This window comes from Tursiops truncatus, chromosome X (genome assembly GCF_011762595.2).
Source record: "Tursiops truncatus isolate mTurTru1 chromosome X, mTurTru1.mat.Y, whole genome shotgun sequence".
Lineage (NCBI taxonomy): Eukaryota > Metazoa > Chordata > Mammalia > Artiodactyla > Delphinidae > Tursiops > Tursiops truncatus.
This window is the reverse complement of record NC_047055.1, coordinates 52,722,856-52,743,006: the sequence shown is the minus strand read 5'-3', so window position 1 is coordinate 52,743,006 and position 20,151 is coordinate 52,722,856. Positions and strand designations below refer to the sequence as shown.

The 20,151-nt window shown below is 34.8% G+C and overlaps 1 protein-coding gene across 1 annotated transcript; it reads left to right on the top strand.

Moving 5' to 3' along the window:
• Positions 1–390: 390 nt before the first annotated feature.
• PABPC5 (poly(A) binding protein cytoplasmic 5) lies at positions 391–18,365 on the top strand. The gene is made up of 2 exons (XM_073799688.1): positions 391–735; positions 1,280–18,365. Exon 2 carries the CDS (start codon positions 1,421–1,423, stop codon positions 2,567–2,569), a length of 1,149 nt encoding a protein of 382 aa, XP_073655789.1. The 5' UTR covers positions 391–735; positions 1,280–1,420; the 3' UTR covers positions 2,570–18,365.
• The last annotated feature ends 1,786 nt before the right edge of the window (positions 18,366–20,151 follow it).

The window sequence follows — 20,151 nt, the reverse complement described above, 5'->3', positions numbered from 1 at the left end:
ACTGGAGCAGCGAAAAGAACGCTGCCTATTACCTGGGGATAATGCTACCATTATGTTGAAGTTCAATGGAGTAAAAATAAAGTCCAACTACAACATGGGCCTGTGTTTTATTTGACCCTGTGATCATTTAGCACTGGACTGGGAGTCCAGTACAGCTGTCAACTGAGTTTCCAATGCACTCAGGAAAGTATGCAACCTATATGCTATTTCGAAACGATTTAGGGAATTCATTTAAAAAAACAAAAAAATTATGAGAGTCCCGCCTAGGTCTTCACCTCCTTTGATTTTGGGGTCAGTAGCCTAAAGGTAATATTTTAAAATAATAAATAAAATTTCAAAAATAAGAAATGAAAAATCTAGAAACCATTTAAATCTTTTTCTTTCTTTCGTTCTTTTCTCTTTTTTTCTTTCTTTCTTTTTTTTTTTTTTTAACATCTTGGCACACAGCAAGCGGGAAGTTACTTAGCACGGTTCCGGGTTTCCTTGCGCCCCGCCCGCTCGCCCTACCACAGCTAGAAGCTTTTAGTCCCTGGGTCGGTGTGTCCTGCAGGGCGCAATCCCTGTCCATCGGTCTGAGCTCTGCCCGCCCGCCGCGCATCTGCCCTTCTTTCCTGACTCCGCCCCGCATCTGTCCGGAACCTCCTCGCGTCTGAGCTGACCCAGTGCGCGTCTGCCAGTCAGTCCCTCCGGACCCGCCGCGAGTCTCAGGCTGCCGAAATCTCTGCGCGTCACTCGGTCCGTACCCAGTGGGCATCTTGGGTATCTGGGCGGTCTCCGGTCCCCCGCGCGTGTGTCTGTCTGTCTGTCTCTCTGTCCGATCCGCCGCCTGCAGCCTGCCTGCCCGGCCGCAGCGCACCAAGTGTCCAGTCTGCCCTTTCGCTGACGCTGAGTGTGTGTAGCGCGGCCTTAGTGAGCGCGAGCCCGCCTGAGACCGGCCAGGCAGCCGGCGGAGGAATACATGTTCGGCTCCTGCCCTTGTTGATATCATTTTAAGCCCACACGAGCTTGAGGCCTATATTTATGCAGAAAACGGGTCGTGAGGCCTCTGTCGGCAAGGCTAGGTGTGGGGAGCCAGCCAGCTGCTTGATGATTTCTTACAATTTAACGGGGAAAGGGACATTTCTTTCCTACTACTGGCTTTTGAAACTGATTTTAGATCTGAATGGGTGGAAATTCTAAGCCACCTTAGGGAGAACGGATTCGTTATTGGGGTGCTTTTTTGTCTGATGCATTTGTTCTGAGCCTGCTGACCAGCTGTTTCTGAACTTCATTTTCTCAGCCTCAACAGTGATTCTGAGTCTGCTTTTAGCTTCCTTCGCCTTGGCTTTTTTTCTGTTTGTGAACAGCTGCTTGGCCCATAGCTTAGAGAAAGCAACCTCTTTTTCTCTCCCAAGAAAGCCTCCTCCCTGTGCTCAGAGAGATGGGGAGTGGGGAGCCTAATCCTGCTGGCAAGAAAAAGAAGTACCTCAAGGCTGCCCTGTATGTGGGTGACTTGGACCCAGATGTCACCGAGGACATGTTATATAAAAAGTTCAGGCCTGCTGGCCCTCTTCGCTTCACCCGAATCTGCCGTGACCCGGTGACCCGCAGCCCCCTGGGCTATGGTTATGTTAACTTCCGCTTTCCTGCGGATGCTGAGTGGGCCTTGAACACCATGAATTTTGATTTGATTAACGGCAAACCTTTCCGCCTAATGTGGTCTCAGCCAGATGACCGCTTAAGAAAGTCTGGAGTTGGAAATATATTCATCAAAAACCTGGACAAATCCATAGACAATAGGGCCCTTTTTTATCTGTTTTCTGCTTTTGGGAGCATTCTCTCCTGCAAGGTAGTATGCGATGACAACGGCTCTAAGGGTTATGCCTATGTGCACTTTGACAGCCTGGCCGCTGCCAATAGGGCCATCTGGCACATGAATGGAGTGCGGCTCAACAACCGCCAGGTGTACGTTGGCCGATTCAAATTTCCGGAAGAGCGGGCAGCTGAAGTTAGAACTAGGGATAGAGCGACTTTCACCAATGTTTTCGTTAAAAACTTTGGAGATGACATGGATGACGACAAACTGAAGGAACTTTTCAGTGAATACGGGCCAACTGAGAGTGTTAAGGTAATAAGAGATGCCAGTGGGAAATCGAAAGGCTTTGGATTTGTGAGATACGAGACACACGAGGCTGCCCAAAAGGCTGTGTTAGACCTGCATGGAAAGTCCATCGATGGGAAAGTCCTCTATGTAGGGCGAGCACAGAAGAAAATTGAACGCCTGGCCGAGTTAAGGCGAAGATTTGAGCGGCTGAGATTAAAAGAAAAAAGTCGGCCTCCAGGGGTGCCTATCTATATTAAGAACCTAGACGAGACCATCGATGATGAAAAACTGAAGGAGGAATTTTCTTCCTTTGGATCAATTAGCCGGGCCAAAGTGATGGTGGAAGTGGGGCAAGGCAAAGGGTTTGGTGTTGTCTGCTTCTCCTCTTTTGAAGAGGCTACCAAAGCAGTAGATGAGATGAATGGTCGCATAGTGGGCTCCAAGCCTCTGCATGTCACGCTGGGCCAGGCCAGGCGCAGGTGGTGAGAATAAGAATGCTCAATTTGTTTCAGCCTTAAGCTGGTGCCTACTTAGTTTGGGCTACTTTGTGATAAGAGGTTATTTTATGTGAATTCACAGCATTTTTTAAGTGAATACTTTCTTTTGAAAAAAAGTGAAACTAGAAAACCTTGTTCATTTTAGTGAAGAACATAATTTCTAATTGTAAAACTGTCATTTTGTACTATTTTTCGATATAATAGCCTTAGGAATATGTAGAATAAAATTTATTCCTCCACATGCTTTTTTGCTAAACCAGTCAAGTGAGGTAATGGAGTATATTTCCTTCCTTATTTCACTAATACTACTAAATTTATTTTCTCCTATGAAAGTATTCTCAAGATGGTCCTTACTTCTGAGTCTATCACAGTGAAAATTTCTAACTTGTTTTTTGAGAAATCAGTAGAGCAGGGGAAAGCGTATATGATCCAGTTAATATTTGTGTATAGGTTCACTTTAAATTATTATTTAAAATGAATATTCCTTTTAAAAGATGTGAGCTTTCTTTCTTCCTTTTATTTATTTATATATTTTTTTCCTTTTTAATATATTGTGGGCATACCACAGACTTGATAGTGACTTTGACTAAGTTTTGAGAGTTTTCGTTATTAACTTCATGCCCAGAGAAAGAAGCATATTGGTATTTCCTCAATCAATACCTTAGAAAATTAATACTTTAAACATTGATTATTTAAATTCTAAGTTTCATCTTGAAAACCTTTTCTGAAAGCTTTGATATTTGAAGACAGTCTAAGGAGCATTCTTTTTTTTTTTTTTTTTTTTTTTTTGCGGTATGCAGGCCTCTCAGTGTTGTGGCCTTTCCCGTTGTGGAGCACAGGCTCCGGACGCGCAGGCTCAGCGGCCATGGCTCACGGGCCCAGCCGCTCCGCGGCATGTGGGATCTTCCCGGACTGGGGCATGAACCCGTGTCCCCTGCATCAGCAGGCGGACTCTCAACCACTGCACCACCAGGGAAGCCCTAAGGAGCATTCTTATCACTCATTTTTCTAAACTCCTTAGTAGGTATACATGGATCATGTTTAATCAACAAGAAAGGTGAATAACAGCACTGAATTGCCTTTGTCTATAAATAACTTTAGGATTAACTTCAGCCTCTATTGTGTCAATATAGAAGGTAAACAATCCTGTAATGATGTGGAAAACTACTTTGAATAACATCTTCTATTAAACTTGTCATTATCTCTTATAAATTGTTGAATATATCAATAAGGTAATATTCACAGATGTTTCAAAGTTAAGGAAAAGGTCATTTCTCTTGATTAAGTCACATGCCTCCATCTATCATATGAGAGCTCTTAATTGTTTTCTTTTTGTCCAGCTGCTTGGAAGTTGCGACAAAATGTTCTGTTCTATATTGCAATTACATTATTTAGCCTGTAATTTCTATACGATGGACTTTCTGTGTTTCACTTTTAGTTCCCTCTTCTCCATATCCATCTACCTTCCATCCATATTACACTTGCTTTCATATTTTCTTTGGATTGCCTTTCTTTTAATATACGCCAGTTCGAATCGATTTTGGGATTAGAGAGATAAATACCTAATTTATGTAAAATTGAAATAATTACTTTTTAAAAATAGGATTCACTCATACCACAGATCCAACAGTAAGAAAATGTTTTAACTCTATTCTCAGTTGGTTTTTATTTATATAGAAATCTTTGGTTTCATACATAATACAATATAAATATATAATTTTATTAACACTTTTGTTGGCTATTTGCCCATAAAATAATGAGAATAACCTGTTTCTATGTAATTGTTTATCTACAAATGACTTGTATATTCATTATCAAATATTTTCAAATGGAAATTACTGTTTTTATTGATTATAAACATAATACATGCTTCTTGTAAAATAATGTACAACAATGCAGAAACTTATAAAGAAGGAATTAAAATTCCCAGAGTTCAGAGATAACCACTATTAATATTTTGTGTGTGCATTAATATTTTAAGTGTGTGCATATACTTTCATGTCTTTTCCTCTATGTATACACACACTGTTTTACAAAAAAAAAGAAAACATACTATATGTACTGTTTTTTTATTTTAAACTAAAACATAATCATCTTTTCATATCAATAAATACCAATCTGTATCATCAATTAGTGACTGCATAGTATTCCATTGGGTGGATGTACTATAACTTACCTTAAGTAGTTCATTATTGAATGAGATTTACATGCTTTTCAATGTTTCTACATTTGTAAGCAATGCTGTGATGAGCATCCTTGCTTAAAAACAGTATGAGTTATAGGAGCTTGATAAAAAATATCTAGAGCATGTAAAAGCTTAAATCTACTAGAAAAATAAAAATGCACATCATATTGATATATATGTATCTAAAATTTGAAAAGTTAATGATATATTCTTCATTTAAATACAAAAGAAAAACTAACAGGATATAATTTTTCATATTTTATGAGTCTACTTGCTTTACATCATTGTGATCATTAAGATATATGAAAATGAAGCAACTTCAAATAAAATTTAAAATTCTTACATTGGTAATTATTTACCATATGTATTCTCTATTCCTTTTCCCCCATTGCCAGTTTTCATTTAAATCTGTAAACCTGAAGTGTCAGTGTTAAGACCTTTACAAATGCTTTGATTCAGAATAAATCACAAAAGATTTCTGGAAGGTAAAAATCCGCAAGTATAAACATTTAATACAGTTTGGGAAATTATTTAAGAATTTAAATTATTACTGTTTTCAAAAAGCTAGTCAGTATAAAGAAAAGGATTAATTAAAATGTGGCTAAGTACAGATAAAACATACATGTTAGGACCCTGCAAATCAGTCAAAAAAACTCTGTAAATTCAGGTGGAAAATATAAATATAAGCAGGGGGAAACTATAAAGGAAAGGTAATCTCTATTTAAACACAAACACCTGGGTAGTTATTCAATCTTGTACTTTTCATTTTTAGCTACATTTAATACACTTCTAATAATTAAGGCTTCCAAGGGGGAACAAAATAACTGAACAGCTTAAATCAGTGACAAAGCATTAAAATAGGTTATTATTCATTTTCTAGATGATTAGTTAAACTATACTGTCAATGATCAAGTTAATAGTGGAGTGTTTAGTACTAAGGTTTTGTTTTTTGTTTTTCATACTCTTTTTTTCAACTTTTCAAGATAGTCACTTGTACAAGTTTCAAATGTTCCCAGGGAGAAGAAAATTAAGAACATTTTTTGTGTGTGTGATTGCAAGCATCATAGAAAACGTTATTTGGGGAGGATTTTCTGTATAGGAAGTTTCAAGCATCCTGGTGCTTTTCTGGTTGAATCTATGGTTAAGGGGAAAAACAAGATGTTACATGTGTAAGTGATATTTTTAGCCGAGTGAAAAAAGTAAGAATTACTTTTTTCTTTAAGGGAATATTTAGGAATGGAGTGAATACCATCTTACCTATAAATAAATAGCCTAATTTAAGGGAATAGTTAGAAATGTATCAATAAATGACTGATTATAGATGATACAGGTGTTCCTAGTACCTATGACAAAACTTGGAATATAATTAGCATTCTATGATTACTTGAAGAATTAATGAGTTCATAACCTATGGATTATATCTCTCCACTTGTTTGCTTTCAAATTCTCTTTTCAGTATTTACAAGAGAAATGAATTATTACAGAATAAGCCATTTTTATTAAATCTCATCCTTTGAAGAAATAATTAAGAACAGATTGGTTACATAGATTGGTGCTTTTAACAGTGTTACTGATGACACAGATTCATGCTTATACTGTTAAGGTGTTATCAGTGCTTTTACTCTTATGCCCTCTTTTTTCTCAATGTTCAACACTTGATTGATGGGCCTACCTTAGACAGAGCTTCTAATAATTGGCATAACTTAGATAAAAGTCTATTTGTAGAGTAACACTTTTTAAATAAATTATTGGGATGGTGCTTCAAGACCAAGACTATTCCACAAGATCTTGCTCCTATATTGAACCAAGCAATGATGATCATCCCTGAGACACTACTGCTTGTGCATGTGAAATGAATTAATTCTTACATATTTCAGGTTGTTATTTACTTCCCATGAATTATAACCTAACAAATGGTTTCCTGGAGCCTTAAGAAAGTTAATGCATCCCACTTGGCTCCAGGTGATCATGGTCAGTAGTTAGAAGTAATCTAGCTACCACTGAATATCTGAAAAGAAAGAGGCCTAACTCAACATACAAATACTGAGGATGTAATTCCCATGAAACTTTTTTTTTTAATTTTTATTGGAGTATAGTTGCTTTACAATGTTGTGTTAGTTTCTACCCTACGAAACTTTAAAAAACCAACTTCAAGTACTTTCACACTCAAAAGTCAGAGTCAGTTTTAAAAGGTCTCCCATTTGGCACAAAAAAAAAGATCAATGTTCTCACTAAATTTCTCATCAAAATTTGAGGCCTTCATAGTTTATTTAATTTTAAAAAATATTTAGTGCTTTAAAGAGACTGCAAGAAAAAGGATGAGTGCTGATATTGTATGGCATCACTGTCTCAGTCATCAGAGTAAATTAGTTTCTTTGTTTTAGAACTAATAGTAAGTAAAACACCAGATGTTGACATCTTTTGTATAATAAATAAGACTTCTATAATGTATAATAAATAATTTTACATTTTTTGAGATTGATCTGAAACTTCCAAAAGGGTAAATTATGCTTCTGAAAAATCAAGGACTTCTAAAATCAATATTTGGGGGGCATTTAAAAAGTAATTTTAAACTAATTTACACAGAATGGCAAGAGACTATTCCTTAAGTCACCACTCAGGATTTGAGGCAGACTAAATTCCTGTAAAGAACAAACGCAGAGAGGAATTTCCAAGCTCTTTTTTCAGAGTTTCAGGAAGCCCAGCATATATACCTAATTGGTTTCATTGTACAAAAAAATATATAATACATTAATGTCCCTAAATAAAGGAATAAATACCTTACTTTTTTTGTGATGAAGGGCAGCTTTATTACATTATGGCAAGGATGGTAACAAAACAATGCAAGTCAAGATGAAGAATGTATTTCCCTGTTCACTGAGGAATTTTTAAAAAGGGGGATTTGTGAAATAATTCAAGAATAATTAAAAGAAGGAACATAGAGAAACAAAGAGTAATTTAAATGTTATAAATCTAACTGAATACTATAAAGACAGTAAAATTCTACCTAGTTTGATATCTGCTTTAGGGTGAAGCTTCATGAATTGTTTTCGTTCACTGCATATGGGTATTCTTAACACTGATTTGACTACTACAGTAACACTAAACCTTTGGAATATTTCATTTCTAAGTGAATTTCTTAAATAATTATTGGTGCTGGTCTGCTCCTCTCTATTCTCTTACCCCCATCGCCTAATCTCAACTCCATCCTTCTTAGAACACTCAAGTTTATATAAGGTATTTCTGGTTTACATAGTTTGTCAAAACATCACCTCAAACACTTCTGTCAGATGTGCATGTATGTGATGTTGTACCATTTTGTTGAGATAAAGTTTCAGAACTTGCATGTCAAGCCACAGTAGATAGTGGAAAACATCTACTGTTTATATATGGATGAATGTATCTAGCTGAAGATATTCATTTTAAAATAATGTAAATATCAGAACGATGCTAATTAAAACAACAAAGCTGTGGGGTCTGTTTGGAATTGTGGTTTCATAATGTATACATGGGCTGGAGCATCTGATTACCAAAGACTGAGTAATACATACTGCTAATGTGGGACAAATTTTGAGATATGAAAGCAACATTCCAAGCATAACAAGAGATAATGCTAAGAGAAACTGTCCAACTTTTCTGAACGGGCAGCATAGACAATGAATATTATCTCTGTGCAGCTTTTAGTTGTTATGTGGAGACACACCACAATAATGTGAACTCTCTCAGTCAAAGAGTAATATATAGGAAGATACAGTTTTCTGAAACTTCTATTATATTTTGATGTAAGTGAAACAAACTGAAAGAATGAAAAAAAGTATGAACTAAGTATGTCTCTTACTTTAGTCTCCAAGAGCAAAAGTTTCACTTTAAGCAGAATGATTTTCTTAGATCACTTGGTCATTTTAACTGTTTTTTATCTTTAGATTGTGAGAGATGCAGTTATGTAATCTATTTTATTGCTGAAAGACAAATGTATTTCCTCAATATATTCTATTTTTAAGATAATATATAAACCAGAAAATGGTGTCGCAATCTTTCCTCAACAGCAAGTTTCACCATACAGATCATTTAAGCTGGATTTCTGATATAAGTAATTGCATGCTTGAAATTTTATCTCTAATCTGGGGCCAAGAATTTAGGGCTGTGAGAAATTTGTTTTAATTGGTCTTGGAGCATACTTTTTTAGAGTACTGTTTGGTAGAACTTTTCAAGTTTCTGGGTAAAATTGAAAAAGTTTTCAAGTATTTGAAACAATATGTAATCTGTCTCTAAAATTAGAATTAGGGCTCATTGAATAACTAAGAACACTATATTAAATGATTTTAGTCAGTATTAGGAATTCATCAGTAAAAGGGGAATTTCAGATAAATTGAGAACACATATTTTGAAATGCATAAAAAATGAATTAATACTAGTGAATACATTGTTCTCAGGGAGAGAGTTCCCACAAAAATATTTAAAAGTAAAATTGGATACAAAAGGGCAAAAAAATTCATGGGAATCTTTCACAGCTACTCAGAGAGAGGAGCCACATTTCTCTGGTGACCCATCAGCCGAGGCCCAAAGGAGCAATGGAAATATAGAGAAGGTGGAGAAAAGAGGAAAGTTTTGGCCTTTAGAAATACGAACTTGTAGTGCCCCATGGAAACTTCATTAAGAAAAGTCAGGATTTAACGCTTAAAATTCTCTCAAGAGATAAATTATTTCTTCCTTTCTTAATCTCACATACACTACTTAAAATCTCAGGACTTCCTGGAATTCTCATTAAGATATTCCAGCAATAATTTCTAACTTCCAACAACAATGACTCTGAAATGTGCTATAGTGTTTTGATTTTTTTAAGCTCCCTATGTTTTAGTGTTTGAACTCAGTTAGATGTCCCAAGATTTACGCTTTCCAACATGCACTGGTAAATTTATAAATTTACTATGACACAAATGGTAGATCATTTGTATCAAAAATTCAAGGTTTGCTTGGTGATGGGGGAGGGAGGCAGTACTAATTCTAGTAAAGTTAAAATCTTGTTGTTTATAGGGAAATTAGATGTGCTGATGGATGGATGGATGAATGAATATGTGCATACATACATAAATATATGCATAAACCATAATAAAGAAGGGATAAAAAGAGAGATAAGAACAAATGCATGGAACCCAGGAATAATGATGTATCCTCTGTCATATGGGTTCAAATTCAGAACCACAGACCTCCTACACCAAAAACAATGCTTTGATTCCCAAGCAAGGCTGTGTTCCAAGGAAAGGTGATAGGACACATGATGACGGGTGGAAAGAGCCATAGGCAGGTTTGGTCCCTGTGGCAATTTACTCCAGTGAGATCTTTATAATGAACTGATATTTACCAGCATGCTGGCGGTGAAGTACTGGCCCACATGTAGTTAAAAAATCAGTATTGAAACTTGCTCAGTGCAAGTCGGCATTCTGTGTTTCTCAAAATTTGCTCCAGAGCGTCTCAGAATCACCTGGGATGTTTGTTAAAATTGAGATTCCTGGGACTTGCCCTTGGCTTACTGAATCAAAACTGATATAGCAGTGATGAAGGTGGGGTGAACAACAGAAATCTACATTTTTCTCATAGCTTCCAGGTGATTCTTATGCACACTTACAAAGATCTAGAACAAGAGTCAGCAAACTTTTTCTGTAAAGGACCAGATAATAATTTTTACCTTTGTGGGATAAGAAGTAACATCAAGGATATTATCCAGGCACCTATACAACAAGAAAAATCAAATTTCTACACATTTTAAAATTGAAAAAAATTCAAAATATAGTGATGATAATGATAAAAGAGCATTTTTGTTACAATTCTAATGAGAAGAATTTGGGGGGTTACACTTTGCTAAATCAGGGTTCAAAGTTGGTTTTCTCAATCGTCAAATCAATTGTAAATGTGTTCATCTGTAAAAACCCTTTTAACTTATAGGCCATACAAAAACAAGTGGCGGCCCAAATTTGGCCTGTAAGTTATAATTTTCCAACCCCTGATCTAGAAACACTGGTCTAGAGATTTTAGCCTAGAAAATATTTCCCAACGTTAGCAAATTAAGATAACTGGAAAAAAACCAAAAAACAACTTATCAACTTATATCATTCAATAAAATAAGTTAAAGATGAAATAAAGTTAAAAATAAAAACAAAAATAATAATAGTCCATAAAAGTACTAGAACACAGTAGAAGTGATTATTTTTTTCCAAATTTCTGGATAGGGAAAAATTTCTCAACAAATGGTAGATGAAAGTATCCAAAACAATCCCGTTATAAAAAAGCATCCCATTTGAGTAGGAAAAATGTTATATACTGTATGTACAGTATATACTGTGTGTACATGTATGTGTTTATACTATGTATGTGTGTGTGTGTGTGTGTGTGTGTGTGTGTGTGTGTGTAAAGACTATACAATTACATCAAAACACTGAGTAATTTTCTTTGGTTATAAAATTATAGGTGATTATTGTTTTCTTCTTCTTTATTATTTTTTTCCTAAATAGTTTATAACTAAAATGTAGAATGTCTTTAATAAAGAAAAACGGTTTAAAAAATATAATTACAAAGATTTCATAATAGCTGAACATTTATTTCCTCAACCTCCAAGTCTGCTCCTTCTTGTATCTTCTCTATCTCAGTAAATGGTATCACCTTTCTTGCAGATTTTAGGCTAGAAACCTTGGAATTGTTCTTGACTCCTTTATTTTTCTCACATCTCACATCCAGTCAGTCAGGAAATTGTGATAGCTAAGCCTTGAAGGTATATTCAAAGTCTATGACATTATCACCTCTATTGCCAGCAAGCCAGTCCAAACCACCATCATCTCTCATTCAGATTACTTCAGCAGACTCCTAATAGAGCTCCCTGATCTCATCTTTTTCTTCCTACACTCTATTCTTCACACAACTGGCAGGATTATTCCTTACAAAAATAAGTCAGATCATGTAATTTCCCTGCTCTCAATGTCCAATAGCGGTCCATCTCACACTCAGTGAAGCTCAAAGTATTTACCATGACCTTACATCACTGATTGAATCTTTTATTCCTCTTTCCTTCTCTCATGTCACTCCCACCACACTATCACTTCAATATTCTCAGAAATATCAAGCACATTCCCATGTCAGTTCCTCTGGTCCTGCTCTGTCCCTTTGTCTGGAACTGTCTTTACCCAGGTATATGCATGGTTCATTCTACCCATTTAATCACGTCTCAGCTAAAATGTCACCAAATAAAAAAGACTTTTCCTCACCCCTCTATATAAAATTGCAAATCTTATTCCCTTCTAGAACTCTTTATTCCTCTTACTTAACAGAACTTATTTTTCTTCATAGCATTTAAAAATACCTGACATATTTTATGCTTATTTGCATTATTTTCCCCCACCCCACTACCACTACAATGTATTCTCCATGTAAGCAGGGATTTTGTTCATTGCTATCCCAGTGCCTAGAAGAGTGACTGATAGGTAATGATGGTAAATAAATATTTATTTAATAAATAAGGAAATTCCCTGGCAGTCCAGTGGTTAGGACTCCACGCTTCCACTGCTGGGGGCCCAGATTCAAACCCTGCTTGGGGAAATAAGATCCCGCAGGCTGTGTAGCACAGCCAAAAAAAAAAAAGTAATAGATAAATTGCATGACATGATGAAATGTAACATGACAGGAAAGAGAGATTATTATATAATATTATGATATCATATCTTATCATAAAATGAAGCAGTATGCATTTTGCTAATGAGGAAACAATAACAGCAACATAAAACCTTCCCATGTAGGACAAAAAGGATACTGAAAGGAAATTCAACAAAATATTTATAGTAGAGATGAGGCTCCCTGAAAAGTGAGACGATGTGTAATTTTTTTTTTTAGTTTTGTTTTGTTTTTTGGATATTTCAAATTTTATTTAATGAATAGATATGATTTTATAATGAATAAAATTGATGAACTTTAAAAATTCTTAAAATACAATGGAATAAATAAAAATTAAAGCTCAATAACTTTGTGTAGATTAACATTTTCCTCCTATATTTCTCTTAGTGAAATGAAAATCTAAAGGCAACTAGAAACTGGAAATTATTCACACCAGTTGTGCCAGATCAATGGTTACAATTTTTATTTTTATATAAAGAGATCACACAAATCAATACAAAAGTAGTTTACATGAGAAATATATCAACAGGCAACTATTTATTTTAAAAAAAGAAATAACAACTGGATAGCAAACATATTATGTCCAAGGCAACTAGCCAAGAAAATGCAAATTTAATGAGACAACATTTTCACCTATCAAATTGTAAAACTTAAAAACTTAGTCAATGTTGGTGAACTTGTAGTTAAAACATGCACTTGATCAACTATTGCTGATCAAGGTTCAACTTTTTAGAGTTCTTTTGAAATTATTTTGGCAATTTGCTTTAATGTCCCTAAAGTTGTTCATAGCTTTTGGACACAAGTGATTACTATCTTAAAACCCATATATGTACAGTTCCCCATTAGAATGGAAAATTTCATTTTCAAACCCTCAATAAATATCTCTGTAGTAATCTTCATGCCTTATCACTCTCCTATGGCCTTAACAACACCCCACCCTCACAACACAACATAATCTCCAAGAAAAAAATGTGCATTATGTTGGCAAGGTTAACTACTGTATGCCAGAAAAACTCACTTTTCTTCAAATACGGCCCCCTCTTTTCTATCTGCTTTTCTCTAGTAACTACATCTACCACAGAGCTGAGATCATAGAAGGTGGGCAGTACCTATTTGTAAATCGAGTTGTAGAAAACACACATTCTGATCTCTTCTGACAAAGAAATGTTTTGTTTTCTATTGTTATAAATGAAGGATAAAATCCAGAAAGAAGGGAGAGACTCAAATGAAATTAGCCTCTGCCAAATCAGAACTCACAAATTTACGTTGATCTTACTCTTTTATGGTCGTGTCCAAAGATATGCTCAGGCCACCCAACATGGCTGTTCTCTTGCTCTCTGTACTTCCCTTGCTCGACCAGTCCCTGCTTCACCTAAACCCTACTCACAAGACTGACATTCCCTCTCAATTACAGAGCCTAATCAGTAAATGCCTACATACTTGCCCCAGGCCCCAACTAGTGGCTGTTCTAAACTTTAGGCCAGAACATTTCTATTACCATAGCTTATCAAAGGGCGGTGAGGTGCTTGTTCCTTTGACAGTTTCCCTGGTAACCAATGAACCAACCTATAATCCACTATAACTGGTAATTCGCCCCCCACCCTCCACCCCATGCAATGCCTGCCGTCTGCCACACATAGTGGCAGTGGCGTTGGTGTTGCTCCAGGACCTTGCTTCAGATGTGTAAGATTTCCCTATCCATTAAACCATTGATGTCTCTGTCAGGGCTGACTCCAGGCTCTTCTTCGTTCTTGAGGCTGGGCAAGTATAAGGCTTGCAGGCTTGCAGGGTGCAACCCAACACCAAATTACACAAATATCGATTTGATCATTTAGGCTAAATAAGCAAACTTTCCCACACTTGTGTGTTTGTGTGTGTGTACGTGCTTGTTTTTATGTGTTTGTGTGTTTGGGGAGAGGGAGAATTATGAGTTGTCCAGTTAAAGTAATTAAAATAATTGAACCAGTTATACGAGTAGAGATAGTCTCCAATATTTTCTGAATTTTTTATACAGCTTCAGTATTTACTAACTCAGAACTGTAAGAACATAAAAATGAAAATTTGGGGGCTTCCCTGGTGGCGCAGTGGTTGAGTCCGCCTGCCGATGCAGGGGACACGGGTTCGTGCCCTGGTCCGGGAAGATCCCACATGCCGTGGAGTGGCTGGGCCTGTGAGCCATGGCTGCTGAGCCTACACGTCTGGAGCCTGTTCTCCGCAATGGGAGAGGCCACAACAGTGAGAGGCCCGCATACCGCAAAAAAAAAAAAAAAGGAAAATTTAAAGGATTTACCGAATTTGAAGTGTATTTGGAACAGAATAAAAGTGTTAAGGAAAGATCATTATTGAAAGAAATATTTGTGTTTTACCAGTTATAGAAGGAAACATAATATTCTATATAATTCCCCCAGAAAAAGAAATAGTATAGAGTTACTTAGGAATGCGGATGATGTAGATGTCAGCCTCAATAGGTATCTGTAGTCACTTGTAAAGTGAATTGTTTAACAACAGCAACTATTTAACAACAGCAACTAGATAAACAAAACAAGCATGTCATTAATCTAATTTCAGGAATGACAAGAACTGAGACAAATGGTTAGATTTGCTGCAAATTAAGCAAACTACTTTGGCAATTTTTTCATCTATTTAAATAAAAGTTTAGTACCTATTTAAAATGGAATCTAGTGTTTCTTTTTCTTAATATATATTTCTCAATACTATATATAGTATTGGCAAACTTTTTTTTCTTTAATTGTGAAAAACACATTGTTTCCCTTTATATTAAAAAAAATAAAAAATAAAAGCTTTAGCTGTAATGGTTGTTGTTCTTACCACCAACCATGATAGTGTACGTAATCTTGCCTTCCACGCCATTCATTCTCTCTTATTTGCCAGTATGTTTGACAACAAACACAGTGTATAATTAAACTCAGATTTTGTGTTAAGTTGTAACCTGAGGTGTTAGTCACAGTGCTTTTAACTCCTTGAACTTTTCTAAACTGTTACACTTTCCCTTATCTATGAAGAAAAGATTTGGGTCATTTAGGAGATGGGGAGATAATTACCACCCTTTAGCAAGTGAGGAACAGTATTCACAAAAATGTGAGGATGGTCAGTAATATATATATATTTCTTCCCCAAGATTAAGCCTACATCTGTGAACATGATGTCTTTGGTCATGTTATATAATCTTCAGTTTCCCAACATAAGTATGGGTTATAAAGCTCCACTGCTTTAAAATTGTTCTGATAGGGAGAAGATGAGCAACTTTGTAAAATAATTTGCATATATATTCAAATCAATTTTTAAATATATACGCCTTTCTAAAAGTACTATCATCCTCCCTGAAATTAAATCCTTATACAGTAACATTTTCTTTTCCTGCACCTATTAGTGTTGGATTGGTGCCCAGACCAGAAAACCATTTTTGACTACCACCATTTCATCCTGAAGGAATTTGCAAACCCTGTCCTTAATGGCTACATATTTTCAGCTTCCCCCATAACACTGAATCATTCTGTATGGCTAAGGAAGCCCAGGGCAGCCTGAGGTTACTATGTAGTTATATTCCTGTTTGCCTCCAAAGATATCTACATAGACCACTAAGTGGACTTCTTGGAAATGTACAAATATGAAGAAGCCAGATTCTTTTTGAAAAGGATCAGCTATCTAAAATTAAGCAAATTTGGCATACACAGTATAACTGAGGAAAGGCTAATTCAAAACAGTAAAAATAAAGTTAATAGTAGAAACACTTCTGAATTAGTAAAGAGTCCATAAATAATGAAATAAGTCATATACTTGATGATTTCAAACATAGACTGTTTCAGTAACTTAATTACTTTGGGAATCACTGCATTCCAAGTTAATTTTAATGTCTTTATTTTAACATCTTTATTGGAGTATAATTGCTTTACAATGGTGTGTTAGTTTCTGCTGTACAACAAAGTGAATCAGCTATATATATACACATAGCCCCATATTTCCTCCCTCTTGCTTCTCCCTCCCACCCTCCCTATCCCACCTCTCTAGATGGTCACAGAGCACTAAGCTGATCTCCCTGTGCTATGTGGCTGCTTTCCACTAGCTATCTATTTTACATTTGGTAGTTTATATATAACCATGCCACTCTCTCACTTCGTCCCAGCTTACCCTTCCCTGTCCCCATGTCCACAAGTCCATTCTCAATGTCTGCGTCTTTATTCCTGTCCTGCCCCTAGGTTCTTCAGAAGCATTTTTTTTTTAGATTCCAAATATATGGGTTAGCATACAGTATTTGTTTTTCTCTTTCTGACTTACTTCACTCTGTATGACAGACTCTAGGTCCAACCACCTCACTACAAATAACTCAATTTCATTTCTTTTTATGTCTGAGTAATATTCCATTGTATATACGTGCCACATCATCTTTATCCATTCATCTGTCAATGGACAATTAGGTTATTTCCATGTCCTGGCTATTGTAAATAGAGCTGCAATAAACATTGTGGTACATGACTCTTTTTGAATTATGGTTTTCTCAGGGTATATCCTAGTAGTGGGATTGCTGGGTCCTATGGTAGTTCTGTTTTTAGTTTTTTAAGGAGCCTCCATACTGTTCTCCATAGTGGCTGTATGAATTTACATTCCCACCAACAGTGCAAGAGGGTTCCCTTTTCTCCACACCCTTTCCAGCATTTATTGTTTGTAGATTTTTTGATGATGATCATTCTGACTGGTGTGAAGTGATACCTCATTGTAGTCTTGATTTGCAATCCTCTAATGATTAGTGATGTTGAGCATTCTTTCATGTGTTTGTTGGCAACCTGTATGTCTTCTTTGGAGAAATGTCTATTTAGGTCTTCTGCCCATTTTTGGATTGGGTTGTTTGTTTTTTTGATATTGAGTTGCATGAGATGTTAATGCTTTTAAAGATGTTCATTGTTTTTTTAAATCTGGAGTCAACTTTCTTAGCAGCAGGAGAAGTCAAGAACACTGCTATAACAATTTATATTTAACAGTGTACCATATGTTTTAGGCAATACAGTAAGCTATAAATAAATAGATAAATGATTACATATATAAATAAAAGGAAAAATGACTAAAAATAAATACAACTATTATTATTTACAGAAGATGGAGTTTTGTTATGTTGGAAATCCAAATAAATCTGCAAATAAACTATTAACATAAAAACTAGATTTCTGTTGTGTACTGGATATAAGATCAATAAAATATTATGTCTTTCTATATACAAGCAAAAAATTATTTGTCTTCCTATATACAAGCCAAAATTAGAAATTTGAAAGGATACCATTTTATGTCAAACATACCAAAAATATCAAATAACAAGAAAATAGCCAACAGAAAATTAGAAAAATTAGAAAACTTCATTGTGAGACATTAAAGAATACCTAAATAAAGGAGATACACAATGTTCAAAAATTAGGAGACCTAGTATCTTAAAAAGATTAACTATACAAAATTGGTTTATAGATTAAATGCCATCACAGTCAAATTTCCAACAAGTTTTTCTTGTGTTAAACTTGATAAGCTGATTCTAAAATTTGTATAGAAATTCTAAGGGCCAAGAAGGGTCAGGGTAATGTTAAAAAATAATATGGTGGGAAAAATAGCTCTATCAGATTCTAATACTATATAAACTTGTAATAACGACTATTGTTAAGTTTTAAAAATTAAGATGGTGAGTTAATTATTAAGCCTGATAGATTAACAGAATAGAAAGCCAAGAAAGGTGTTTTCACACACTTAGAGAAAGACACTTGATTTATAATCAGAGATTGCACTGATGATATGAAAAGACATCTTTATCTATTTATCATTTATTTTTATTAAACAAATGGTTCTGGAACAATATACATGTGAAAAAATAATTGGACACCATTCACCATACCCAAATATCAATTCCAGGTAGATTAAATAACTACATTTGTAAGACAAAACAACAAAGCTTTTTAAAAGACAATGTTAGAGAATAACTTTATAACAGAAAAGGAAAATTTGATAAATTAAAATATATTAAATTTTAAAACTTATATTCATCAAAGGACATCAAAAAAAGCATTAAAACATAAGCCATAGAGTGGTAGTAGACAGTCACAGTGCATGTAACCAACAATAAACAAGTCCTCAGAATATATAGTAAACCCCTACCTATTAGAAAAAAACACAGAATAAACAATGCCAATTTAAAAAAAAAAGTTCAATAGATTTGAATGGAACGTCACAAGAAGAAAATAAAAATGGACAATAACCATATGAAAAGTTGTTCAACCACATTAATCAACAAAATATAAATTAACATCACACTGAGAAACCACTGCACATCCATTAGTGATAAAATTTAAAATATCTAAATTTACTAATGGTTACTTTGGATGCTTAAATTCATTTTAGATTAAAACATTTAGGACATTATTAACAGAAGGGAATTTCTTTAATCCAATAAGGAATATCTTTTTCAAAAGCTAGAAAAATATCATTCTTAATGGTGAAACATTGAAAACTATCACTTTAAGATGTGGAAATTTGTATTATGCTGTTTAGGGTGTAAGCTCCTAAAACCACTTTTGAGAATAGTTTGTGTATACCTTATAAAACTGAAGACACTCATACCTTATGACCTACCAATTCCATTCCTCATTATATATTAGGAAATGCATGCACACATCCACCAGGATACAGCACTGTTCATAATAGCCCCAACAGGAAACAACCCAAATATCCATCAAAAAGTGTACAGTCATAGAATTATGATATATTCATACAAGCACCACACTGTGAAGCAATGAAAATGAAGGAACTACAATCACATCCAATAAGAACTAATTTTATAAACATGATATTATAAAAAAGAGGTCAGTCTCAAGAGAACACATATATTCAAATTTTATAAAGTAAAAAAACAAGTGATAATAACTATAGTATTCATGAATATGTGAGTAGGTAGCAAAACTATAAAGAAAACAAGTGATTTTCACACAAAAAAATATGGTAACGTTTATCTCTAAGGGAGAGAGAAAACTTTGTGATCAAGAAGGTGCTCTATTTCTTGACCTGAGTGGTGGTTACAAGATGTTCACTTTGTAATAAAATGCTAAGCTATGCAAATATTTTATGGAGTTTCTTTATATATGTTATAATTAAAAATAAATGCGTTAAAAACAAACAAAAGTGTATTCGAGTATAATGTACCATCCAGATTCATTCTTAGCCAATAATCTTGCAATGTAATTGTTGGACTTTCAGTTCTAAAAACATTTATAAAAGAATTCTAAAATCTAGAAAAATAATATATTATCTGAAAATAAAGTATCAGGTCTTTGGTGCAAATAATTAGCTCCTCTACTATAATATATTAAAACGTATATAGAAATTACTTTGTAATTTAAAAAAATCACTGATTGTAGATAGTTATTCCAACAGTGCAGTATGATATTCTCATCATTTATTAAATGGAAACATTTTATTAAACAAACATATTTTCAGAATCTTGTAAGTAATTATGTTACTGGGAAGTAATGTAGTAAGCATGTAAACACAATGAACACAATGACTCCATGATCCAAGCACAGGTTCTAGATGTCCTCATCATCCAGGAGTTTTATGAAGTGGACCTTTAGAGCACAAATTAATAAATAATTTCATTTCATAACGTAAGCATTGATGGTTAAAACAGAAATCCACAAAGAAGATAAAGTAATTAGATGCCTAGTATTGGTAACAGAGGG